Source organism: Hyaena hyaena, unplaced genomic scaffold (genome assembly GCF_003009895.1).
Source record: "Hyaena hyaena isolate Hyena2069 unplaced genomic scaffold, ASM300989v1 scaffold_451, whole genome shotgun sequence".
Classification (NCBI taxonomy): domain Eukaryota; kingdom Metazoa; phylum Chordata; class Mammalia; order Carnivora; family Hyaenidae; genus Hyaena; species Hyaena hyaena.
In genome coordinates this window covers 310890-336969 of record NW_024081080.1, presented here as the reverse complement: position 1 = coordinate 336969, position 26080 = coordinate 310890, and the positions used below count along the sequence as shown (strand labels likewise).

Below are 26080 nucleotides of genomic sequence, written 5' to 3'. Positions count from 1 at the left end.
AAAGAAACATGGCGGGGCATTTCTTCAGAAGGAAAAGGCTAGAACTACCACGCTGAATACAATGACATTGTTACTCTTGCTTCTTGCACAGGCGCAGTGTAGGATTTCTCAGAGCACGCCTACGCGCACATTTTCTCCCCTTCTCTTTCCACTTTCCTCTCTCTCCTTTTTCCCCTTTCCTTTGCCGCTCCCATCGCTTGGTCTTTCAGCCTTCCGTCCGTCCGCTTATGTCTCTCCTTCCGACCCTCCATCCCCTCCCTACCTCTTGATCCCCCTCCCCCTTCCTTTTCCGTCTGGAGCAGTCGGCAGTTTGCGCATGCGACTTAAGTAGACAGCCTCGCTCTTTGTCCCCATCTGTCGTTCACACGAACTCAAATCTTTCGCATTCGGTAGCCAATAGGATTGAAAAAATGGCGGAAAACGGATTCCGCCTCTGGAGATAAACCTTGATTGGCAAGGTCCATAACCAATGGAGAATGCCACTTTGTGCCCCTTGGGAGGCACCGAGCTCCGTCGTCTCGTTTCCGGCGGTCGCGCGCTCTTTTCTCGGGACGGTAGAGGCCGTGTAGCGTCGCCGTTACTCTGAGGAGAGAACAGTCGGTAGAGGGTGAGTTTGGGGACGACTTAGTTCTTCTTTGGGTGGGGAGTAGGGTTTTTCGCGACAGGAGGCTAGGGCGAGGCTGGCTTTGGAGGGAGGTTGGCCGTTCCTTCCAAGGCCCCTTGAGGCCTTGTCCCCGCCGCCACACGGCCTCCTCAGCCCACCCGCGGGGGCCCATCGCTCTCAGCTCGCCTTGCTTTCTCCTTTGACCGGCCCCCGTCGCCTTTCCCGCCCCGTTTCTTTATGCGACTGGTCCTCGAATCTGAGCCGTGGCCGTGACTTCCCCGGCCCTTTACCCGCCCTGGGCCTGAGGGTGTGGGGTCTATTATCCGAGAGCCCTGAAGTCGCGGCTGGAGGAGGAGGCGCTTTGCAGGCGCTCCTCCTCTCGGCCTCTCGAGGCCATTAATTCAGAATGAGAAGTGCTCCCCCCCCTCCCCCGCGATGTTTCTTTGTCAAAACTCTAAACTGGTAAGTTCATCTGCTAGTCCAGACCCCGCGCCTCTCCTAGTCAGGTTTTTTTTTTTTCCTTTTCTTCTTTTTTAAGTCTTGTTGCCTACCTACTCGACCCATTTACAGCATCACTTTTTAAAATGAAAATTAATTTTGTGGATTTTCTACTGGGTATTTTCCCCTTGGGGAAACTTGTTGTCCCCTGAAACCTTTCTTTGTGTTCTTAACGGAGAAGTTGAGATTAGAGAGGATTTGGGAGGCACTTCAGCCGAAGTTGAGGTAGGTGTAGGGTTGCCAGCGAAAATACAGGATGCCGCGTTAAATTTGGATTTCACATAGACAACAAATTCGTTTTAGTATACGTTGCTTGGGACTTAAATACTAAAAGGTCATTTTTTTAAAATCTGAAGTTCAAGTTTAACTGTACGTTGTGTATTTTTATATCGCAAATCTGGCAACTCTCCTAGGGAGCACTGGCTAGATTTATACTGTGTCTTTGGCCAACTTCCTTGTTAATAAATGAAAAGTCCTAGAAACACTTAGAAAAGTACCTTACCATTGTCAGTTCATTGTACAGCTTTCCGGCAAGTCCATATCCATGCAGCCATTTAGGTCGGTAGATTTTTACCAGGTTCCCCCCCCCCCCCCAGTTTCCGCTTAAAAAGTTGATCCTTTTCCTGAAATTGGATTTCAGGTATGTGTGGTGTAGTGTTTGGTCCTGTACTTACACCACATTTGTGCTACTATGTCCAAGAGTCCCAGTCTTTTCTAAATCAGCAGCACATATTCTCTCTCAAAAAGTCCTTCGTCTGGGTTAGTCATTGGGACGGGTAAGTAGACAAATCCTTGATGCTGATCTTTGCGCTTAGTTCTCAGAGGCCCTGTGGTTATGAGGGCAGTGAATTTATTGCTCACAAGAGATTTCTGCACTTATTTCCAAATTCTGTTGGTGGTCATCATCAGAAATAAGCGATAGGGACAATACTTAACCTGAGTACTTGGTACTTTCTGAGCACTGTTTTAAGTGATTTATACGATATTATTTAGTCTTCACCGTTGAATGTGTCTTTGGGAAAGAAGAAACTGGAGGAAAAATAAAGATTAGCATTGTGGAGGCATTCAGGAATACTAAGGTAGGCAATTTGGTTGTAAAAAGTGATTTTTCCTAGAATCCAAAAGAAGAGGAAGCATGTAAATTGATGACATTTGTCTAACTAGAGCACCAATCAAATGTAAGAAAAGGGATAGTGGTTCCCAGTAGGAACAAGTGCTGGCTGTGTACAGGATCTCATTTTAGTCCTTAAAGTAACTAGCCTTGTGAGGTTGCTGTTGTTACCCCCTTCTTATAGGGGAGTAAACTGAGGTTCAGAAGTTAGGTGATATGGCTAGTCAGTTTGTTGGACCCTAAACTTTGAAACCAAGCTTTGATTACTAAGCTTGCAGCATAGTGCTGAGGATGAGCTTTAGAGTTAAATAGATGTGAGTTCTACTCCTTGGTCCACATTTGGGTGACCTTAGATGGGCATCAGTTTTCTTCTCTGGGAGAATAATAGTTTTGAGCATTAAGTGAGATAATGCAGGCTTAGCACAGTGCATGGCATATAATGGTTGGTGAATCTCTGGTATTACCTCTGCTACCAGGCTCCACTCTCTAAAACCAAAAGTAACCTCCCTTGAAGTTATATTAAGTGGCTTAGAACATTTTATCCTCAAGGAAGGTAGTAAGAAGTTGTAAAATGGCCTTTCTGAAATGGAGTGGTGAGGTTTGGTTAGGATATAAAAACAGAGTTTTTAAATATTTCAGTTTTGAATGGATCTCTGAAGATTTTTATTAACGTGTCAATAAAAATTGTGTATTCCTGAATGGGATGCAGGATACTGAGGTTGGGGCCACTGACTCCCAAACTAAAGGCTGGAAGGGAAAAAAAAAAAACAAAAAACAGATTCTTTGGAATCTAGCCAGGAGTAAGAAGGCCTAGTTGGAGAAATGGCTGTGAAGATAACTCGTTTCTGCTATAGGCCAATTTGGTGTCAGGGGAAGGGGGAGGTGTTGAATAGCTGGACTCAAATAGTTAGAGATTGGATTCTTTTCATTTATTTGTTTATTTATTTCAGAGAGAAGGAGAGAGAGACAATGTGAGCAGGGGAGGGTCAGAGAGAGAGGGAGATACAGACTCCGAAACAGGCTCCAGGCTCTGAGCTAGCTGTCAGCACAGAGCCCGACGTGGGGCTCGAATCCATGAACCATGAGATCATGACCTGAGCCGAAGTCAGATGCTTAACCAACTGAGCCACCCAGGCGCGCCCCTAGAGATTGGATTCTAATGCCCATCTAACCCCATCCCCAACTGTTGCTGGAGTAGACTACAAATTTTGTATGTTGTAATTTCCTATTTTTACAAACATGATTTCCCTTTTTTAGAGGAAACAATGCTGTACTACGTGGTAAGAGTCACAGAGATACAATTATTCTAATTTTAAGAATTTATTATAAGGAAATAATTTAAAAGAATAATAAGCAAGAAGATATTTACTGCAGCATTATAATAGGAAAAAGCTGAAAACAATCTAAATGTCTCATAGTAGGGGATAGTGTAGTAAACTAGTGTTTATCCACACAGACTTTGTATAGCTGTTGAAAATTATTATACTGACACAGTAAAAGTGAAAAGCTGAATATACAGTGGTGCATTATAACTGCATTATTTGAAATGATCACGTATGTTTTGGAAGGTAAATAAGGAAAAGTCGAAATTGTGGGAGGAACACTTACTCATGGATGCGCTCCAAGATTTAACTGTGAACATGGTTTATATGTAATGGTGAAAAACTAGGAACAACCCAGGTGTCCAACACAATGGGTGCTTTTGGTTGACAGCTAAATACTGTGTCCATTAAAAAGTAATGTTTAAGATTTGGGGGCGCCTGCATAGCTCAGTCGGTTAAGTGTCTGACTTCTGCTCAGGTCATGATCTCACAGTTCATGTGTTCAAGCTCCAGGTCAGCCTCTGTGCTGACAGTGGGGCCTAGAGCCTCTTATTCTGGGTCTCCCTGTCTCTCTCTGCCCCTCCCCCGCTCACACTGTCTCAAAAATAAACATTAAAAAATTAATGTAGAAGATTTAGTGACATAAAAGCTGTCTATTGTGTAATAAAGTAGAAAAGGCAGGTTGCAAAATAGTCTGTAATATACAAATATACATACATACAAATGTATGAATCAATGACTAGAAGGGTAAATGTTGACTATTTTCTAGTGGTGGGTCTTTAGATTTTTATTTTTTTAAGTTTTCTATATTAAAGTTATATTTTATAATAGATGCCTTATTAATGAGAAACATAAAATGATGAAATGATACAAATAAGATTCAAGTCTTGGCTTTATTAAATGTCAACTTTCCAGTTAGACTTCCCTCACAGCTCTATTTAAAATTGCAGTTTAGGGGCGCCTGGGTGGCTCAGTCGGTTGAGTGTCTGACTTTGGCTCAGGTCATGATCTCATGGTTCTTGGGTTCGAGCCCCGCGTCGGGCTCTGTGCTGACATGACAGCTGGCTCAGAGCCTGGAGCCTGTTTCAGATTCTGTTATCTCCCTCTCTGCCCCTCCCCTGTTCATGCTCTCTCTTTTCTGTCTCAGAAATAAAACATAAAAAATAAAATAAAATTGCAGTTTAGGGGTGCCTAGGTGGCTCAGTTAACCCGGTTAAGTGTCCAGCTCTAGATTTTGGCTCTGGTCATGATCTCATGGTTGGGGAGCTTGAGCCCTGGATTGGACTCCATGCTGGCAGTGGGGAGCCTGCTTCGGGTTTTCTTTCCGTCCCTCCCTCTCTGTCTCTCTCTCTCTCTCTCTCTGCCCTTCCCTAGCTCACTGTCTCTCTTTCAAAGTAAATAAACTTTCAAAAAACATAAATACAATTGCAGCCTTACTTACTCCCCTTTTTAAAATATTTATTTTGAGAGAGAGAGTTCAGCACTCATGCAGGCAAGCAGGGGAGGGGCAGAGAAGAGAGGGTGAGAGAGAATCCCAAGCAGGTTCCACCCTATTGGGCAGAGCCTGCCTAAGGGCTCAATGTCAGGACTGAGAGTTCATGACCTGAGCCAAGATCAAGTCAGACACTTAAACTGACTGGCCACCCATGCATTCTGCAAGTCTTATCTCTTTCACTCCCTATCTACTCCCCGCCCCCCATTTTTCTTTATTTTCCAGTAGTACTTATTTTTTATTAAGTACTATATAATCGTTATGTGTATTTTCTCTTATTAGCAGGTAAGCACAACTGAAGTCAAGAATCTTTGCTTTATTCATTGATGCATCCCAAGTGCCTAGCAAAGAGTAAGCATTCAGTGAATATTTGTTGGGTGAGTTAGTAAAATATAAATATATATGAAAACTGTCTAATAACTTATAAACAGGACAGTTTTCGTTTTTGCCTTTTGCCTACATTCATGCATTTTTTTAATTTTAATTTTTTTTTAAATTTATAGAGCGGGGGCGGGGGAGGTGGGCAGAGAGAGGGAAGGAGAGAGAAAGAATGAGAATCCTAAGCAGGCTCCACACAGAACATGGATCCTGATGTGGGGTTCGATCCCACAGCCTGGGATTATGACCTGAGCCGAAATTAAGAGCTATCCAGGTTCCTCATTCACTTGTTTTTGGGGAGAAAACACCCCTTTCCTCGTTTTTAATTAAGCCTTTCCCTTTTAAAACCTCAAACATTTTTAATGTTTACACAGTCTTCACAACTTTTAATGTCGTATAACATTCCATTGAATAGATGTACCATAATTTATTAAAAACCGTACCACTAATTTTGGATATTTTTTTTTAATTTTGGGTATTTTAGGTCATTTTGTTACTATAAAGGTCATTACAGTGACTGTTTCATGGATGTGGTTTTTAAAATTTTTAAATTATATTCTTAGGATAAATTTCTAGTAGAATTTCCTAAGTTACAGAATATTAACATCTTGATAGCTTTTTGTTAAAATGTTTATTTATTTTTGAAAGAGAGAGCGAAGGAGGGGCAGAGATAGAGGAAAACAGTATCCAAAGATGGCTCTGTGCTGATGACAGCGCCCGATGTGGGGCTTGAACTCATAAACTGTGAGATTATGACCTGAGCTGAAGTTGGATGCTTAACCAACCCCAACATCTTGATAGCTCTTATTATTACTTGTCTTATAAAACAATTTGTGAATATAGAATTTGATAATTATGTTGTTCTTAGTTTAGGTGGGGTATGATATGAAATGTTTGAGTAAAGTTTTCATATACATACAAGTATTGTTGTACCCATCATCCAAAATCAATAGTTATCAAGACATTGTCACATTTTCTTTGAGAAATACAATTTTCTCTATTTTAAAGGATTCATATAATGGAAACAATAAGTATTCATGAAAAGGTCCTTCTCCATATCTTTCCTTCAGCTAAACTCTGACTAGAAGGCCTTGTGTTTAGGGAAAGGAATTTAGGATTGGCTTTTTCCTTTTATTACTGGAGAACTGTCCTTGGGTGAGGAAGATGGTCCTCAGCTTGAACCAGAGCAGTTAGAAAATTTCCATTTTAGGGGTGCCTGGGTGGCTCAGTCGGTTAAGTGACCTTGGCTCGGGTCACAATCACATGGTTCATGAGTTCAGAGCCCCACGTCAGGCTCTGTGCTGACAGCTCATAGCCTGGAGCCTGCTTTGGATTCTCGGTCTCCCTCTCTCTCTGACCCCTCTGACCTCCCCTGCTTGCACTCTGTCTCTCTCTCTTTCAAAAATAAATAAAAATTAAAAAGAAAAAAGAAAAATTCCATTTTAAAACCAAGTTTAAATTCAGTCTGGATTGTACCAGGAATTTTCATTTTGTTTTCTTTTTATCTTCTGTTGATTTTTAGATAAGATTTAAAATTAGAATTGTATATTCATCTTTTTAAAAAAATGTTTACTGTTTATTTTTTGTGTGAGAGAGAGAGAGAGACTGCGTGAGCAGGGGAAGGTCAGAGAGAGAGAGGGAGACACAGAATCTGAAGCAGGGTCCAGGCTCTGAGCTGTCAGCACAGAGCCCGACGCGAGGCCCGAATCCACCAACCATGAGATCATGACCTGAGCCGAAAGCTGGACAGTCAACCGACTGAGCCACCCAGGCACCCCTACCTGTATTCATCTTTTTGTATTGTTTTCATTGCTTTAATAGTCTTTTATCTTTCTGTTATGATTAATAACAGTATTTACTGAGTGCTTACGAATTCCAGTACTGAACTAGCGTTTATCTTAGTTTATCCTCCTAGCCATTTTGAGAGGTAGGTATTTTTATTATCTCCTTTATAACAGTTTAAGGAATTTGTGCAAAAGTAATTTACAAGTAGTACATAGCTGCTAAGTATTAGGACCATGCTTCAAATCTAAGTCTGTCTAACTCCACAGTTCATACTTTTTTGCTGTTCATTCCACAATGTCTACTATAGGCTAGACTGTGCATAGTGCTGGAGAAAACAAGATTTACTACCAGTTCTTGTCCTTGTAACTAGAATCTATTTCAGTCGTTGTGTTTTAATATGGTAACGGCCGTTTTTTTAGGTGGTGGCTTCTTTGAGGAAAGTAGCTTCCAATTAATGCATAGAATTAGTGAACTGAAGGTTTCTCCAAGTTACTCTCATGCAAGTTCTTCTGATCTAGTACTTGTCTAGTTTCTGTGTGCAACATAACTGCTAATGTCTGGTTGATTTTAGATTTTTGAATGGTACTCCTTTGCCATACTTGTTCAAAATACCTGCTCATTTGAATCTGGCAAGAGCCAGGACATCAGAGATGATTTGTGACGTGTAAGTCATCAGGAAGGTGACTGATAAGCCCTGAACATATTTGACAGTCCACATTTTCCTTTTAGGGTGCAAAAATGCAGAGCAATAAAACCTTTAACTTGGAGAAGCAAAACCATACTCCAAGGAAGCATCATCAACATCACCACCAGCAGCACCACCAGCAGCAACAGCAGCAGCCACCACCGCCACCAATACCTGCAAATGGACAACAAGCCAGCAGCCAAAGTGAGTTCACCCTTGTAAGGGGATTGGTTTTAGATTAGTGTCTTGAGATTATCAGAATAAGCCTTTGTGGCACACCTTTGTTCTTCTTTTCCGTATTTACCTCGTAATACTTCTTAGGATAGAAAAAGGGTGATTCTCTGAAACAAGGAACAGACATGGTGGAGAGCAGATGAGTAGAGTTGCTGTGCCAGGTTGGCATAGTCTACTGCTAAACAGACGCGTTTGTGTTTTACCTCAGAGCTTGGTTCTTAGAGGTAATCAATCATCAGATGACTGGTAGTTAGAAAATATAGGACAGGTCTTTAATGGAAAAGAAGTCTGGTACGGAGTGTTGGACTTTTAGCCTGGGGCCTGTACCAGCCCATTTTTAATCAGAGTAAACATTCTTTAAAGGCATGTTTCCATTCATCAGCAAACTTTGAGCACCTATTGTGTGCCTCTAAAACTAGAACCAGCTTCGACCTTCTTTTATTTCCAGAGATCCTTATAAAGAATACTGTTTCCTAACCCATTTCCTTTCGTTCCATTAACCTAAGCATGAAAGAATGGGAGCTGTTAAGGTTATGAAGATTGGTGAGAGATTGGGAAAATGGAGCAATTATGTTTTAAATTTTAAAAGCTGATCCCTTCTGACATAAGTCTCCTTGACTTAATTTTCCCTTTGACCAATAACTCCTGTATTGTCTTTCTGTCTCTGACTTAGTCTGGGTGGCTCCTGGCCCATAGTAGTGCTATTGAGAAGTCCTCTCAGATGTCTGCATACTGCTTTCACATTTTAAGGTGCAATTTACTAATAAGTGGTTAGTGGATAGATTGCATTGGGAAATGGTGCTTGACTTCTCGATAGCAATTAGGTTTTGTAATCTGGGAGCAGTTGTAGCTCTGAAAATGTGACTGTAGATCTCTTTTTCCAATCTTTTGAGTGACTGTGTGTCTTCTCTCAGATGAAGGCTTGACGATTGACTTGAAGAATTTTAGGAAGCCAGGAGAGAAGACCTTCACCCAACGTAGCCGGCTCTTTGTGGGCAATCTTCCTCCTGACATCACTGAGGAGGAGATGAGGAAACTATTCGAGAAATATGGGAAGGCAGGCGAAGTCTTCATTCACAAGGATAAGGGCTTTGGCTTTATCCGCTTGGTGAGTAACCATGGGCTTTTAGAATGTGTGCTCTAAAAGGTGGCGAAATTGGGGAATGATGGACTTGGGAAATTAGACAGTGCAAACAATTCTCAGATGGTCTGTTTGTTAAATGTTTATCATTGTAGTTGGTAGCACAGGACAGAAAATGCAGATTTTGTTTTTATTTTTCCTCCTAGGTTTTTGTTTTGTTTCAAGGACAACATAGGTTTATTTGCCTTGGACACTAAAACTAAAGTATGCCTGTTGGAACTTTTTTAATTGGTAAATTTCAAACTTAGAGATTTAGACAGAGTAGTATATGAACCTGTACATACTTCATGCCCAGCTTCAATAATTATCAACTCATAGTTTATTTTATCTTAGTAATGATTAGGATTTATGTAATTTCTTTGAAAAGTTTTCATACATGACTTTTTTAAAATCATGAGGAGACCATTTTATTTGTATCTTATTTTTAAAAAAAATATCTTAAGTTGTGCTAAAACACACATTATCATAACCATTTTTAAGTGTAGATCTTTTTCCTAAAATCTGATTTGATTAGGAAACATGTTTAAGTATATGGGGGAGAAACTTTCCTAGACCTTACTTACATAAACAAGGAACATGATATGCTAGCAAGTTTACTGGATGCAGTGGTCAGAACTAGTTTTTATTCCAGATCTACCACTAACAAGATTATATGGGCAAGTCATTTTCTATGGGGCTCAAGGTTCCTCTTTAGTAATGTGAGAGGCGGGCTCCCATTAGGGTTTGTGGTTCTAAAAAGGTCTTGGAGAGGGCATACATGATTCTTACTAAACTTGTATGTATGTAGCTAGCTGAAATGAAAATAATTCTGGCTACTATATTTTAAGGGTAGGTTTTAGGCTGGTCATTGTCTGTCCCACTGATCTGTTACCACTTGGGAGAATAACCTATGATACTGATGACCATGTAAGTGGTATTTATTTCTAGAATTCCCAGTTGATTTATTGCGAGGCTATCAGAACAACTAGGTTTATCTGTTTATCATCCAAAGATTTATCTGAAACGTAATTCTCTTCTTTCAGTACTATCAAGTTTTCTTTATATGTGTGTTGTCAAGGTTTTGGGGAGAGACATTTTGTATTGAGCTATGCTACTTTAGACTCTTGATGGCCATCAAGAGATGGCCACCGTGCATGTATGTAGTCTTTGTCAAACTGAGTTATTCTGACTTCTCTCTGCTTCCTAGGAAACGCGAACCCTAGCGGAGATTGCCAAAGTAGAACTGGACAACATGCCACTTCGTGGAAAGCAACTGCGCGTGCGCTTTGCCTGCCATAGTGCATCGCTCACAGTCCGAAACCTTCCTCAGTATGTTTCTAATGAACTGCTAGAGGAAGCCTTTTCTGTGTTTGGCCAAGTGGAAAGGGCTGTAGTCATCGTGGATGATCGAGGAAGGCCCTCAGGAAAAGGCATTGTTGAATTCTCAGGGAAGCCAGCTGCTCGGAAAGCTCTGGACAGGTGCAGTGAAGGCTCCTTCCTGTTAACCACGTAAGTAGGGGCTGCTTTTAGAAATAGAACTTAGATTGCTACTTCTTTCAGTGGTGTGGAGAGTTAGCCTCTAGGAACCATGTTCTTGCAGTCACTTAAAGACTTTGGATACTAATTCAGCTCTCTAGTAGGGTTTTCAGTGTAAATTAATTAATATAGTATGAGGATTATGAAATCTTTCAGGGACACCTGGGTGGCTCAGTCAGTTAAGCATCCAACTCTCGATTTAGGCTCAGGTCATATCTCATGGTTCATGAGATTGAGCCCTATGTCAGTGTCGAGCCTGCTTGGGATTCCCTCTGTCTCCCACTCTCTTTCTCTCTCTCAAAAACAAAAACAAAAACAAAAAAATCCTTTCTTTCAGTCTTTGAGTGACACTTAATCAGTGTTATATCTCCCCTTCCCTTGAAGTCAGAACTCTGAAAAGTTGGGGCACCTGGGTGGCTCAGTCGCTTAAGTGTCTGACTTTGGCTCAGGTCATGGTCTCACTGCTTGTGGGTTCGAGCCCCGCATCGGGCTCTGTGCTGACAGCTTGGAGCCTGCTTCAGATTCTGTCTTCGTTTCTCTGCACCGCCTTTGCTTCCTCTCTGTCTCTCAAATATAAAATTTTAAAAAATTGAAAAAAAGAACTCCGAAAAGTTCTTTTGTGCATGCAAAACACATGCACGTGTGTTTACTCTAAGTGATTGCCTGGTGTTCTCTAGGTACTGGATATTTAGACTGCACTTATGTATCCTGTCTGTTTACTTTGAACATCTTCTTTAGGGTCATATTCAGAGATCTAAGCTTGACTCCATCCTTTCAACCCCGGATTCCACATGCCATCCAGAGACCTGGTCACCTGGGTGTAAAAACCCCTTCAGAAATATGTTTAATTGTTCAGTCCTGACCCCTAAGTGGTCACTGTGCCAATGACAGTTGTAGAGTGGAAGTTGTAGAGAGGGTATAATTTGATTAATGCTGAGCTGCTTTCTTTCTCCCAGATTTCCTCGGCCTGTGACTGTGGAGCCCATGGACCAGTTGGATGATGAAGAGGGACTTCCAGAGAAGCTGGTTATAAAGAACCAGCAATTTCATAAGTATGTAATCCTATCAGTTCCCTGTTAGGTGTTTGTCTATTCTTTTTTTTTTTTCCACAAATAGTTTATTGTCAAGTTGGTGGTGTTCGTCTATTCTTAAGGAAGCTTGTAAAGGCCTTTGCTGTATGTTTTCACTGGCAGCCCTAATCTTGGCCCTCAGGAGGAATGCAGTGCTTAGTTGGGGGAATCTTTGACAAAGTTTGAATAGCCCAGGAACTTTATTTATAGGGAGCGAGAACAGCCACCCAGATTTGCACAGCCTGGCTCCTTTGAGTATGAGTATGCCATGCGCTGGAAGGCACTCATTGAGATGGAGAAACAGCAGCAGGACCAAGTGGACCGCAACATCAAGGAAGCTCGTGAGAAGCTGGAGATGGAGATGGAGGCTGCTCGCCATGAGCACCAAGTCATGCTAATGAGACAGGGTGAGTATAGGCTTGTAAGTCTTTTTTTTTTTTTTTTTTTTAATATTTTTATTTATTTCTAGGAGAGAGAGAGAGAGAGACAGCGTGAGCAGGGGAGGGTCAGAGAGAGAGGGTGTCACAGACTGAAACAGGCTCCAGGTTCTGAGCTGGCAGTCAGCACAGAGCCCGACGCGGGGCTCGAACCCACAAACCGCGAGATCATGACCTAAGCGAAAGTCGGACGCTTAACCGACTAAGCCACCCAGGCGCCCCTAGGCTTGTAAGTCTTAAACGTAGAACAAGAACAGTGGCTTTTTACAGGAGGGTCTTTGTAGCATTCAGCAGAAAAAGGCCTAGACCTCTGCTTTTATTCTCTGAAATATTTTGTTGAGCTTGGAGATGCGGCAGAGAATACTGGATTCTATGGAGAAGGAAATCCTAGGTTTGACTTCATTTTTGGAATCTGGATAGCTCAGATGACCATTCAGGGATTATATATACCCCCTTTACTTTCTGGATCTTTCTGGGAATTTATTGGGTCTGTCTGAGGAGAATGAAGAATACTCTAAATTAGTCTATTGTCTTTTTAGATTTGATGAGGCGTCAAGAAGAACTCCGGAGGATGGAAGAGCTGCACAACCAAGAAGTGCAAAAACGAAAGCAGCTGGAGCTCAGGTAACTAACTCTCAAACCCTTTTTTTCTGACCGCTCTAAAAGGTAATGTCTCATTCCTGTTTCCTACCACCATGCTACCTCATGCGTTTGTAAATGTGTTGGCAAATAGTTCCTGGCCGGGTGGGAATTATTTCGGCTGCTCATGGTTCTAGGAGTTATCCAGAGCTGCACTAAAGGGAAAGCAGCTGAGTGCTGATATCATGAGGCCTCTTTGTGAAAGAACTTTTTTTCCCTGAATGACACATGTGGGTTGCTTTGGGGCTGGACACATTAACAGTGAATTTTTTGGAAAGCTATGATAGTTTTCAGTAGGCTCTTAATCTCCTTGGCTGAGTCCCTGTTAAGATAATCTGCTCAAGGGGCGCCTGGGTGGCTCAGTCGGTTAAGCGTCTGACTTCGGCTCAGGTCATGATCTCGCGGTTCGAGGGTTCGAGCCCCGCGTCGGGCTCTGTGCTGACAGCTCAGAGCCTGGAGCCTGTTGCAGATTCTGTATCTCCCTCTCTCTCTGACCCTCCCCTGCTCACACTCTCTCTGTCTCTCAGAAAAAAAAGAGAAAGATAATCTGCTCAAGTTCTGGAATGTCTCTGCCTAAATATCTTGGTGACTCTCTGTAGGCAGGAGGAAGAGCGCAGGCGCCGTGAGGAAGAGATGCGGCGGCAACAGGAAGAAATGATGCGGCGACAGCAGGAAGGATTCAAGGGAACATTCCCTGATGCGGTATTATCTCCCATGTCCTGATACGACAAACCCACCAATTGTCCAGTGGGACTATATATAACATTCCAGGTTATGAGTGGTTTTTGTAGTCTATGAAACTCCTCTTTTAGAAAGAATTAATAGGAAGGAAAGGTAAAGCTTGAAGGGGAGTTCTTGCCTCGCAGGCAATTTAGGATGAAGAGCTGGGGCCAGCGTATACTGTTTAGACTCAGCGACCGCCCGATGGGCTCTATTCAGTCCTGTGGCAGCCTTGACTAGTTCTCTCGTGTCCTTGGAGTTGTTGCACATATTGGGGTCCTAGAAGAAATCAACTATCTTTCCCCTTGGCTTTTACCTCTCTGTTCCGTATAGGAGACTCTGACTTGTGTCCTTGTAGGTCTAACCTTGAATCCACTGCACAACTAACAAGGGAATGTTGGTTTTCCTCAGCTTGGTCTCCGTGTACTTGGAATGTGTTAATCACTCTTATCTGCTTCCCTTAGTGTGTGTCCTCAGTATATTGTGAATGGTAGAGTGCAGTGCTGTCTTGGGCTGTATTGAGTATTTCTTATTTTTCAGAGAGAACAGGAGATACGGATGGGCCAGATGGCTATGGGAGGTAAGGACTCATGAGGTTAATGGTTCTGATAATCCATTTTTGTCTCATTTCTGTTGAACTACATAGCTTCTCCGACATGGTCCAGATTTAAGGGGCTGATGTTTCTGGGAGCATCATTTTTGGGTGGGGGTAACTTGTCCTTAGCTCAGAGGTTTTGTTGAATTGTGTTCTCTCACACAGAGATTGACAATCTCTGTCTCCTGTACTGATTACACTGCTCTGCTGTAGGTGCTATGGGCATAAACAACAGAGGCGCCATGCCCCCGGCTCCAGTGCCAGCTGGTACTCCAGCTCCTCCGGGACCTGCCACTATGATGCCAGATGGAACCTTGGGATTGGTAATAAACTGTGGAGCCTTACAGTAATTCCGAATGGTGATAGGAGAAGGGACTTTGTTTTCACAGTCCGTTTGTCTGCCACAATTTTGCTATAGATAACCAGTTTTTAAGACCACTGTTTTCCATTCAATGTAATCTCAAGGGCCTGATTTGAACAAACCCATCCTCAAACTATATTTTGTCTAGCAGTTAAGTAAATGCTTTCTGTTTAGTTGCTACCTTGAGTTAATGAGGTTGTTTTTTTTTTTCTTGTATCGAAGGCAATGATGTGTAGGTATTGTCACATAAAATAGGAATCCAAAAGGCTTTATGGCTCATACAATTCTGAGTTAATCTAGTGTCAAAATTTTATTTTTTATTTAAAAAAAAATTTTTAATGTAGTATTTATTTCCAAGGGAGAGACAGAGACAGCGTGAGCAGGGAAGGGTCAGGGGGGGGGGAGATACAGAATCTGAAACAGACTCCAGGCTCTGAGCTAGCCATCAGCACAGAGCCCAACACGGGGCTCAAACCCACAAACCGTGAGATCATGACTTGAGCCGAAGTCAGACGCTTAACTGACTAAGCCACCCAGGCACCCCTCTAGTGTCAAAATTTTAAAACTGGATGGGCTTAATGTTGCCGAAGAGTGATGGTCTGTCTTGTTCATATACTTAGTTCAGGAAGAAAGACTTAGTTAGAAATTATTCAGCCTGGGAATTCAGTATGTAATATTGTTTAATACATAGGAATAGGGATAGAAAGATAAGGGTAGGATAGTTGGATGGGTCTTTAATTCAGACAGCCTTCTTTCCAGGAATATCCACTTGAGTTCTTTATTTTTTAATGTTTGTTTGTTAGTTTGTTTGTTTTGAGAGCCTACATGAGCAGGGGAGCGGCAGAAAGAGAGAGAGAGAATCCCAAGCAGGCTCTGCATGGTACAGATCCCAACATGGGGATCCATCCCACAAACTGGGAGATTTATGGCCTGAGCTGAAACCAAGAGTTGGACGCTTAACTGACTAAGCCACCCAGGTGCCCCAAGGATGTCCACTGGGGTTCTAAACAGGCTTAATCACCGCTAGAGCATCAAGAGCTTTGAATAGTTGGGTTGCCTGGGTGGCTCAGTGGGTTGATCATAGACTTCGGCTCAGGTCATGATCTCACGGTTCGTGAGTTCAAGCCCCACATCAAGCTTGCTGCTGTCAGTGCGGAGCCTGCTTTGGATTCTCTGTCCCCCTCTCTCTGTACCTCCCCCACTTGTGCTCTCTCTCTCTCAAAAATAAACATTAAGAAAAAGCTTTGAATAGTGGAGTGGAAATGGCCTTCAGGGGAGGCATTACAGATGAGTGGGAAGCTTGGGGCATAGGTTGTATTGTAACATTGCTCTCTTTTTCTCTTTAAGACCCCACCAACAACTGAACGCTTTGGCCAGGCTGCTACCATGGAAGGAATTGGGGCCATTGGTGGAACCCCTCCTGCATTCAACCGTGCAGCTCCTGGAGCTGAATTTGCTCCAAACAAACGTCGCCGATACTAATAAAAATTTCAGTGTCTAGTTTCCCAAAAACCCTTAAAAGAAGGACCCTTTTTGGACTAGCCAGAATTCTGCCCTGGAAAAGTGTTAGGGATTTCTCCCAATAGTTAGGTCTTCCTTGCCTGTACTACTCTAAGGAAGTATGCTGGAGGCTGAGGGCAAGGGAGGGGCGATAACCTTTAACAAATCAATTCTGTGTGGTATGTCGTCTAACTAATTGATTCTGTGTGGTGCATTCCTGAAGTCCCCTGTGATTGTTGAGGGCCTGGTGGGGGGGGACCGTGATAAAATGAATTGAATTAGACCCCCCCACCCCCTTTAATCTTGATCATTCCATTCTTTGTCCATCCTGTTCTATTTGCTTTCTCATTCTTACCCCCTCCAACCCCAGAGACACTGCCACATACACCACAAAAACAAACATCCCCCAATGACCTTAGCCCCGTTGCTCCACTTGCAGGTGGGAATTCAGGCAAATGTCCACAGAGGTCACAGACAACATACATACGGTTCTGTTCTATCCCGTATATTACCCCTTTGTGTCCTAAGGAAGACATTTTCTCTTAGAGATTTTCATTTTAGTGTATCTTTAAAAAACTCTTGTGTTATGTTGCCTCCATCTTCTTTTCTTGGGTAAGGATAACCCAGGAATGGCCCTTTTGTGTCTATGATGTTGCTGTTCACAGCTTTTCTTGATAGGCCTAGCACAATCTTGGGAACAGGGTTGCTGTATGCTGAAGGTCGGACAGTAGCTCTTAGCCTTGCCTATCCTAGGTAGTTACGCTGTGCATTTTTTTTATTGGTGTACCATGTTTGATTTGTCCCTGATATCTTTGGAGTTTTTCTGAGAAATGGAGCAGTAATGCAGCATCAACTTATTAAAATACATTTTAAGCCTTTTAATTTTCTGTGCTATTTTTGAAAGGGAATGGAGGGAGGGGAGTTCTGTGTCAAGAGCTGAGCATAGGCTCTAGAAGACTAAAGCCTTTGCTACCTTGTGCTCTAAAGTATGAATCAATCTAGGCAAACTTGGGGAGGTTGGGTGCATACTATGGCTTAAGTGGTTGACAAAGATTGGTGCTGTTGGCAGTACATAAGACGCAATGAGGATGAGAGGAAAGCAGCTGCTTTGAGAGGAAGAAAATGAGCTGGAGGAACTGGGTACCTTCAATGAGCTGGGAGGGGTCTCAAAATTGGGATTCAGGTTTGAGCAGCTACTGGCATGTCAGGCTTGAAATCGGTCTGGTAAATCTAAAAGTGTCTCAGCAGTGATGAGCTGACCTCACCCAAGTTCCAAGCCCTACTCCGCTTGATCCTTTTTTCTTGAGCCTCGGAGCTAAAATGCTCCTGAGCTCCTTCCGATTGGTTGAGAAGACCAATTGAAGTTCCCTTGCCCATGTTAGGAGGTGTACGCCTCCTGAACTAAAGATAGAAACAGCTGGCCCTTCCAGGCAGCTAAAAGCCTCCAGACTAAGAGGTGTTCCCCACTCGGCAGCCAGACTCCTTGAAATACCCTTTCAGTAATTCTACCAACATCCTCCATGTCTCTACTCTGCCATAACAAAGGCTGCGGGCAACACTTTGACCCCAATGCGAACCTTCCTGGTGAGTAATCCTGACTGCCAGGGGGTCCTGTGAGTGCTGGGGGAGTGGTCAGCTGTGGGCAGTCCGTTAAAGGAGCAGAGAAATTTCATGTATCTGCCCTAGTTTAATTGGTGTGGGTGATCTTCAATCTTTTACTTTTTTTTAATTATTATTCTAAAGAAAAACCACGAGCATGTGAATCTGGGGGAGAGCTAAGAAGTGACATTTGGTATAGTTTTCCTTCCTTGATCCTTCTGCTGGTATCCACAGATTCCTGTTGCCATCACCCTGGGGTCCCAATCTTCCACGATGCACTTAAGGTGAGGAGTAGGCAAGGGGGGATGGATTTCCCAAAGGAAATCTACCCAGGAATCTGGCCTGAGCTGAGTCTTTTGTTATCAGGGTTGGTCCTGCTGCCGGAAGCGAACTGTAGATTTCTCTGAGTTCTTAAACATCAAGGTAAATTATTTGCTTCCTTGAATTCTACCCCCTAATAGAAGGATTCTATCCCTAATCCTTCTCTCCTTATCTGTACTAGGGCTGTACTGTGGGACCACACTGTGCTGAGAAGCTCCCTGAGGCCCCTCAACCTGAGGTGCCTGCCACAAGCAGTTCACTTCAGGAGCAAAAACCTCTGAATACGATCCCAAAGTCAGCAGAGACTTTGCGTCGGGAGAGGCCCAAGTAAAGAGGAGGAGGTCCCTGGGTTTTTCCTACATTCCTGGAGCTTCTTAGAAGTGATTAATGGGTCACTGGGGTTTGGGGACTAGGGATGTGAGGAGCGCCAAGTGTCAGGGCTTTGTGTGTATTTTACACCTTAGGGGAAATTTGTGTCCAGAATTATACTGTCCTTTGCTTTAAGGTTGGTATGGGGTGATGGGATAGGTATTGAGTCAACAGCAGATAGCCCGTCGCAAATACATACTTAGTTATAATACAAGCAGGATTGTGGAGAATGACTTGATTTGTTTTTCGTTTTGGAAAAAAACCCTTTTTTTTTAAATTAAAATTTACTGAGAGAGAGAGGAGAGAGAGAGAGAGAGAGAGAATGACTCCCAAGCAGGCTCCATGCCATCGGCACACAGCCCACCGTAGGGCTTGAATTCACGAACCATGAGAGTATGACCTGAGCCAAAATCAAGACGCTTAACCAACTGAGCCACCCAGATGCCCCTTGGAAAAAAAGCTTTGGAATGAGTTTTACATCAAGAAAAAGATGTAGTATTGGCAGTTATGAGGCTGTAGAGAATAATTTTGTGGAAGAAGTATGAGTAACAGAAGAAAGTCATATTAGATCTGCAATTAGAGAAGGATGAGGATATGATACAGTTCTGCAGGGAAATATTAACATTTTAAAGCAACTGAGTAGATGGGCAAGAAAACCTCCGGGGATTTCCCCAGGGCTCAGGGACTTGGGATGTCCACAAAGAAAAAGAAATTGGCAATGCAGTTGCTACCCAACTTTTCCACCCCTGCCCCCACTTTCACCAGACTTACTCGATACCATTACCACTGGTGGGAGTGTTGGAGCTGTTGATCATGATTTATGGGTCAGAACTAAATCACTCCACCCGTAACCCCTAGGTCAGAGTTACCTCCAAAGCTGCTTCCACTAAATATATCCCAAGCTCTGGAAATGGCATTGGAACAGAAGGAATTAGACCAAGAACCTGGAGCAGGTAAGTGGGTCTTTAGTAGGACAGGCTTCGCAGACTGGAATTTAGTGAAAGTGGCAATTAGATGGAGGGAATGGATAGGTTCCTGACTCTGTTTCCCTTGCCCAGGACTTGACAGTAGTCTGATCCGGATGGGTTCCAGCTGCCAGAATCCAGGATGTGATGCTGTGAGTGAGAGCTGATGGGGGCACAGGCATGTGGCTGAGAAATCCTTTACCTGGGATGACTGGGTATAGGTATGAGGCTGTGTGGGGTATACTTTCAAATGACCTGATTCTTTTCTGGATTCTCCTTTATCCATCTTAGGTTTACCAAGGCCCTGAGAGTGATGCTACTCCATGTACCTACCACCCAGGAGCACCTCGATTCCATGAGGGGTGAGAAAGGGGGCCTATGAGACGGGTTTCTCCCAATGTTGATCATAAGGTGGGAGTGAGGGCTCATGGGGAAGGGAAAGGAGATGCAGTTGAATTATCTTCCCACCTCAGGATGAAGTCCTGGAGCTGTTGTGGCATCCAGACCCTGGATTTTGGGGCATTCCTGGCACAGCCAGGATGCAGAGTTGGTAGACATGACTGGGGGAAGCAGGTAAGCCCCAACTTTCCTGAACTTTTGATTAGAACCAAATTCCAGAAATAAGTTCCCCTCCCTGTACCAGATAAGATTCTGCTCCTTATCCTCAGCAGCCCAGAGGCTTTGCAATATGAAGTAGTAGCAATCTTTCTGGATTCCATGTCTCTTCTCTAGACACACCTGAGACCTCTCCTTGGGTTGAGTTCATTCTTACCACCCACATTTGGCTTCTCTTTAGCTGCCAGCATCTTGCCGTCATGATTGGCACCAGACAGATTCCGTAGTAGTGGTGACTGTGTATGGCCACATTCCACTTCCTGCGTTCAATTGGGTGAAGGCCAGTCAAACTGAGGTGAGGAATGTCTGCTGCTGGATGGGAGGCTGGTGGATTGGGTGATATTACAGTGTTACAGGCAGAGTTGCTGTGTGCGGTTAACACGTGGACTTCTCTGAGAGGAAGGTAGAGCTAGTAGGTCAGGGCTGTCTGGCTGACGTGTGGATGTAGGGATCACACCTCTTGCGTGGTTCTCTGTTGTAGTAACCTGTTCTGACCTTCTGGGACTGTTACTACTCCTGCAATTCTTTTTCTCAGCTTCATGTCCACGTTGTCTTTGATGGTAACCGTGTGTTCCAAGCACAGATGAAGCTCTGGGGGGTAAGTGAAGATAAGGGACACAGGACGGGGAGGAAGATGGGTGAAAAGAAGGACCAGATTGGAATGAACAGAGGGTATCTTGAGGGAAGGAATTATAGTGGGAAAGTGGAGGTTTTCTCTTCATTTGCTTTGATATTCTCTCTCTCCCCCTCTCCCTCCCTTTTTTCTCCCCCCCCCTCTCCCATTTCTTTCCTCTTTCTCTCTTACTATATTGCTTTATTCCTCCCCATCTTGTTTTCCGCACCTTACATTTATTTATTGGTCATTTATCACCACCCCACCCTGACCACAAAACCTCATTTTCTCTTTCTTCTGTGTTCCTCTATCTTTTCCTCCTCCTCAGGTCATAAACGTGGAGCAGAGCTCTGTCTCCTTGATGCCATCTCGGGTTGAAATCTCCTTGGTCAAGGCTGACCCAGGATCCTGGGCCCAGCTGGAGCACCCCGATGCGCTAACTGAGAAGGCTAAGGCAGGGACTGAGTTAGAGATGGATGAGGAAGAATCTGAGGATTCAGATGATGATCTGAGCTGGACAGAGGAGGAGGAAGAGGAGGAAGCGATGGGGGAATAGTGACACCAGTCAAGTATCTAGATAGGACCTCAGTGGTTCCCTTAGAATCTCAGAGACCAGGATGTGGTTGGCCATTTGCTGTTAATGAGCAGCAGCAAGCTGAGGGAGGGGAGAACAAAAGTGTCCAAACCGTGCCTTTTTTTCCCCTAAATAAATCTTATATTCTGCAGTTTCACATAGTGTCGTTCTCTCACCTCACTACTTAAGATTTTATTCATCCCCCCAACTTCTGTGTATGTTTAACACACGTGTGTGGAAACAAGCACATGCACATTCAACCTGTTCTTTACAAACACCCAGTAATCTACTGAGTACTTACTGTGTGCCCAGTTGTGTGTTAGGTGGTTTAGGGCTATCTGAGAAACAGAAGGCTTATTTACTCCTCTCAGGAAAATTATAGTCTGGCTGACAGGCTAATCTACATGAAATATTAAAAAACATTGTCAAGTAGTTTAGCTGAGTGTTAACTTGTGCTGTACAGTTATTAAGAGCCGTAGGAGTTGAGAATGGAGCGATTAATGTGGACTATAGGAGAAAGGGAGAGCTCCGTGGAAGAACATTTTTTAACAGCTTTGTTGGGAAACAATTCACATTCCACACAATTCACCCATTAAAGCATAGAATGCAGTGTGTTGTTTTTTTTTTTTTTAAGTATGCTCAGGGTTGTGCAGCCCACAACCAATTTTCATCCCTCCAAAAAGAAACCTTGTACCCATTTGCAGTTACTACCAGTTCCCTTCAAACTCATGGCTGTGGGCAACCACTAATTGACCTCTATGGATTTACCTGTTCTGGGTATTTCATATGAATGGAATCCTACAACATGTGGTCTTTTGTAAGAGGCTTCTTTCACTTAGCATACATGTTTTCATGGGTCATTCATATTGTAACATGTATCAGAACGCCATTCCTTTTTATGGTTGAATAATATTCCACTGCATGGATAGATCACATTATGTTTATTTCATCAATTGAGGTAACATTTGGGTTGTTTCCATTATTACGAATAATGCTTCCGTCAACATTCATGTACAAGTTTTTATGTAGACTTATGTCGTCACTTCTCTTGGATGTATAACTGGGAGTATAATTTATGGGTCAAATGGTAACTTTAACCTTTTGAGAAACTGCCAGACTGTTTTTCCAAAGAGGTTGTACCATTTTACATACCCATCAGCAGTGTAAGAAGGTTTCAGTTTCTCCACATCTTCAGTAACACTTGCTATTTGTCTTTTTTATTATGGCCATCCCTAGTGGGTGTGAAGTGGAATTTCATTATGTTTTTATTAAATCTTTTTTAATGTTTTTACTTATTATTGAGAGACAGAGAGAGACAGAGCATGAGCAGGGGAGGGGCAGAGAGAGGGGGAGACACAGAATCTGAGGGAGGCTCCAGGCTCTGAGCTGTCAGCACAGAGCCCAATGCGGGGCTCAAACTCACAAACCGTAAGATCATGACCTGAGCCGAAGTCGGACGCTTAACCGACTGAGCCATCCAGGCGTCCCTCATTATGGTTTTACCTACATTTCTTTGACGGCTAATGATGTTGAGCATCTTTTCACATGCTTATTGGACATTTGTGTTCTTATTTGGAGAAATGTCTATTCAAATCCTCTGTCCATTTATTAACTGGATTGTCTTTTTATTGAGTTGTGAGAATTTCTTTAATATAGTCTGGAGACAAATCTCTTGTCAGATAGATGATTTGGGAATATTTTCTCCCATTCTGTGTTTTGCCTTTCTACTTCCTTGATGGTGTCCTTTGATACACCAAAAGTTTTTAATTTTTATGAGTGTAATTTATCTTTCCTTTGGTTGCTTAATGTTTTTGATGTCCTAGGCGAAAAGCCATTGTTTAATCCAAGGTCATGAAAATTTGTCCCTCTTTTCCACTGAGTGTTTTATAGTTTCAGCTCTTACACTTAGGTCTTTGATCCATTTTGAGTTGTTTTTTGTATGTGGCATGAGGTAGGGGTTTAGGTTTATGTTTTTGCACACGGGTATCTAGGTGTCCCAGCAACATTTGTTGAGAAGGCTATTCTGTCCCCATTGCCTTATCTTGGCACCCTCGTTGAAAATCAACTGACCATGAATGTAAGGGGTAAGAAATACATTTTGAATGGAAACCTGTAGGAATGAGAAATTTGGATGGATATGGAAGAGTGGGGAGAGCCACGCTGAGGCAGGAAGGTGTTTTATTATGAATTCCAAAAGTAATACATTGTCACTGTAAAATGCTCAGCGCAGAAGTATGTAGTATGTAAATGTTCCTCTTACGACTCTCTCCAAGCTTAGTCCCTTTGCTGTTTGTAACCACTGCTAACATATCAGGAGGTATGTTTAAGGGAGGGGACAAAAAAGTTAGCTGAGTGTAGCTAGATTGGGAGGAGCCTGTTAATTCTAGATGAAGGATTTGGAACATTATTTAAAAGAGAGTTAGAGAGGCAGTATAGGCCTTCTTTTAATGTAGATTTTTAATCAGAGGAGTGATAATCTCTTTCTTGAGTCTCCCTTGAGCCAGAGTTACTCCCTCAACAAAGTGGCCGGGAATCTGGGAGATTCAAAGTCTAAGAAACCTCAAAGTAGGAAGCCTCGCCAAACCTCAAAATGATCTCAAATTCTTTTCATAGCACACTTTTCTCTCAGTTCAGATTCAAGGAACATAAAGTCTCATCGGGAGGTAGAGGTAAGATGGGAGTGAGAGAATGGACGTGGGCAGCAAAGGTAAGGGAGCACAGGATAGCATGGCTGAGGATTTGGAGATTGAGGCAGGATTAGGGGATACTGGGGAATGCATCCACAAATGCATCTCTGCATCACAGAGAAGTGTGATCAGAGGTGAAGAGGCTTCCTGGACCTCCAGGATATTCAACAATTCTGGCTCATTTCTCTGCTCTCATTCTACGGATTTGAGGTGCAAGTAAAGTTTCCCCCTTGACTCAAGCCCTTCAGATCCTTTAAAACCCTGGCAGCAGTTTACTTTTACTGTCATTTTTCTCCAGGTGAGTCAACATCAGTAGGGGCTTTGGTGGACACTTAAAACTTTTAGAGGTGGAGATTGCATATAGAAAAGTGCATAAAGTGCACTAACCTTAAATGTACAACTTTTTTCTATCTTATCACAATCAGGAGACCAGCAACTACCCAGAATTCCTGGCGAGGATGAAGGTGAGGAATCAAAAAGTTTAAGTAACCATTGTGTATAAACTCGATATATAAAATTTCAAGTTCCAGTAGTGTACTTCCTCATCTCATGCAGTCCAAAGGCTAAAATGTTAAGACAGTTGAGCAGGTGCATACCAGTAGCGGTAATAACAACAATCACCATGGCTACAGTTTCTCATACAAACCTTCCAGGTGCTATGCTAAGTGCTTTGCATGCATGACCTCATTTACTCCCCTACTTCCCACCATCAGATGTACATCTTCGTTCACGTTAGCACAGATCCTCCCCTTACCTCCTACACTTTCTCGTTTCTTCCCATTGTGCTTTGTATCCTGTCCCCTCACACCTTCCCAGAAACTTTACACTATTAATTATCCTTTCTCTCTGCTGTTTGTTCAACCTTTCCCTCTCATTGAGTTATTTTCAGTGACATTTTTTTTTAATTTTTTTCTAAGGTTTATTTATTTCTAGGAGAGAGAGAGAGAGAGACAGCGTGAGCAGGGGAGGGTCAGAGAGAGAGGGAGTCACAGACTGAAACAGGCTCCAGGCTCTGAGCTGGCAGTCAGCACAGAGCCCGACGCGGGGCTCGAACCCACGAACCGCGAGATCATGACCTAAGCGAAAGTCGGACGCTTAACCGACTAAGCCACCCAGGCGCCCCATTTTCAGTGACATTTAAACATGCTCAAGTCTCTCCAATTTTACAAAAACAATTTCCTTTGACTACACAACCCTTTCCAACTGCTACTTCACTCTCTTCTCCTTTATAAGCAAACTTCTTGAAATAACTATTCAGTTTCTATTTCCTCCTTCCTAGTACCGTCAAAACACACTTCAGTCTGACTTTCAACCCGCTCAGTCTGTGGTGATCAGGTCACTTTGGGCCATCAAGTCACTAAATCCAATGGATGCTTTTAGTCGTTGTCGTACTTGATCTCACAAACACAATTTGACACTCTTGATGGTTTCCTCCTTGAAATACTTTTAATACGTTGGCTTCTAGGACCCATCACTCCTCTTGGTTGTCCTCCTACTTCTCTGGCTGTTCCTTTAGGTCTCTTTTGCAGGGTTCTTCCTTTCCTACCTGGCCATTGAATGATGAAGTTCCTCAGGACTTAGTCCGGGTCTTCCTCTCTTCTTATATATGACTCTTCCAGACACTCTCAATTATGCCCATGATTGCAAATACCACCCACATGTAGATGACTCACACATTTTTATCTCTAGGCCATATCTTTCCTTTGAGGTCCAGATTTGTAGATCATAGTAGTAATAGCTTACACAATTCTCTCTCTCACTGCCCCCCCCCCCGCTTGTGTGAGCACGTGCGTGCTGTCTCACAAAATAAATTAATAACCTTAAAAAAAATAGCTAACACATATTTAGAACAGCACCTGGCATATATAGTAAGCACTATGTAACTGTTTGCTGTTATTAGTGCTACTATTATTCCTCTCTCTCTTTAAATTGTTTTAATGTTTTTTGTTTATTCCTGAGAGAGAGAGAGAGAGAGAGAGAGACACACAGCGTGAGCAAGGGAGGGTCAGAGAGAGAGGGAGACACAGAATCTGAAGCAGGCTCCAGACTCTGAGCTAGCCATCAGCACAGAACCCGATGCAGGGCTTGAACCCACAAACCATGAGATTATGACCTGAGCCAAAGTCGGGCGCTTAACCGACTGAGCCACCCAGGCGCCCCATCCTCTCTCTCTTTACTAAAAGCTTTCACTTCAGACTAGTAGGAAAGTTGGGGTGTTTTTTTTTTTTTCTCTTCGAGAGGAGGGACACA

General features: G+C 43.0%; 2 protein-coding genes across 2 annotated transcripts; both read left to right on the top strand.

Annotated features, from left to right (window-relative positions):
- The first annotated feature begins 367 nt into the window (after positions 1–367).
- Positions 368–16969, top strand: NONO (non-POU domain containing octamer binding). The gene is made up of 11 exons (XM_039253390.1): positions 368–607; positions 7920–8079; positions 9024–9217; positions 10437–10738; positions 11722–11817; positions 12046–12242; positions 12812–12896; positions 13511–13613; positions 14172–14211; positions 14440–14549; positions 15935–16969. Exons 2-11 carry the CDS (start codon positions 7929–7931, stop codon positions 16067–16069), a joined length of 1413 nt encoding a protein of 470 aa, XP_039109321.1. The 5' UTR covers positions 368–607; positions 7920–7928; the 3' UTR covers positions 16070–16969.
- Positions 16970–17389: 420 nt separating this feature from the next.
- ITGB1BP2 (integrin subunit beta 1 binding protein 2) lies at positions 17390–21300 on the top strand. Its single transcript, XM_039253348.1, has 11 exons — positions 17390–17671; positions 17921–17970; positions 18053–18109; positions 18189–18334; positions 19235–19329; positions 19435–19493; positions 19633–19703; positions 19815–19914; positions 20138–20251; positions 20492–20554; positions 20898–21300. Exons 1-11 carry the CDS (start codon positions 17608–17610, stop codon positions 21123–21125), a joined length of 1047 nt encoding a protein of 348 aa, XP_039109279.1. The 5' UTR covers positions 17390–17607; the 3' UTR covers positions 21126–21300.
- The last annotated feature ends 4780 nt before the right edge of the window (positions 21301–26080 follow it).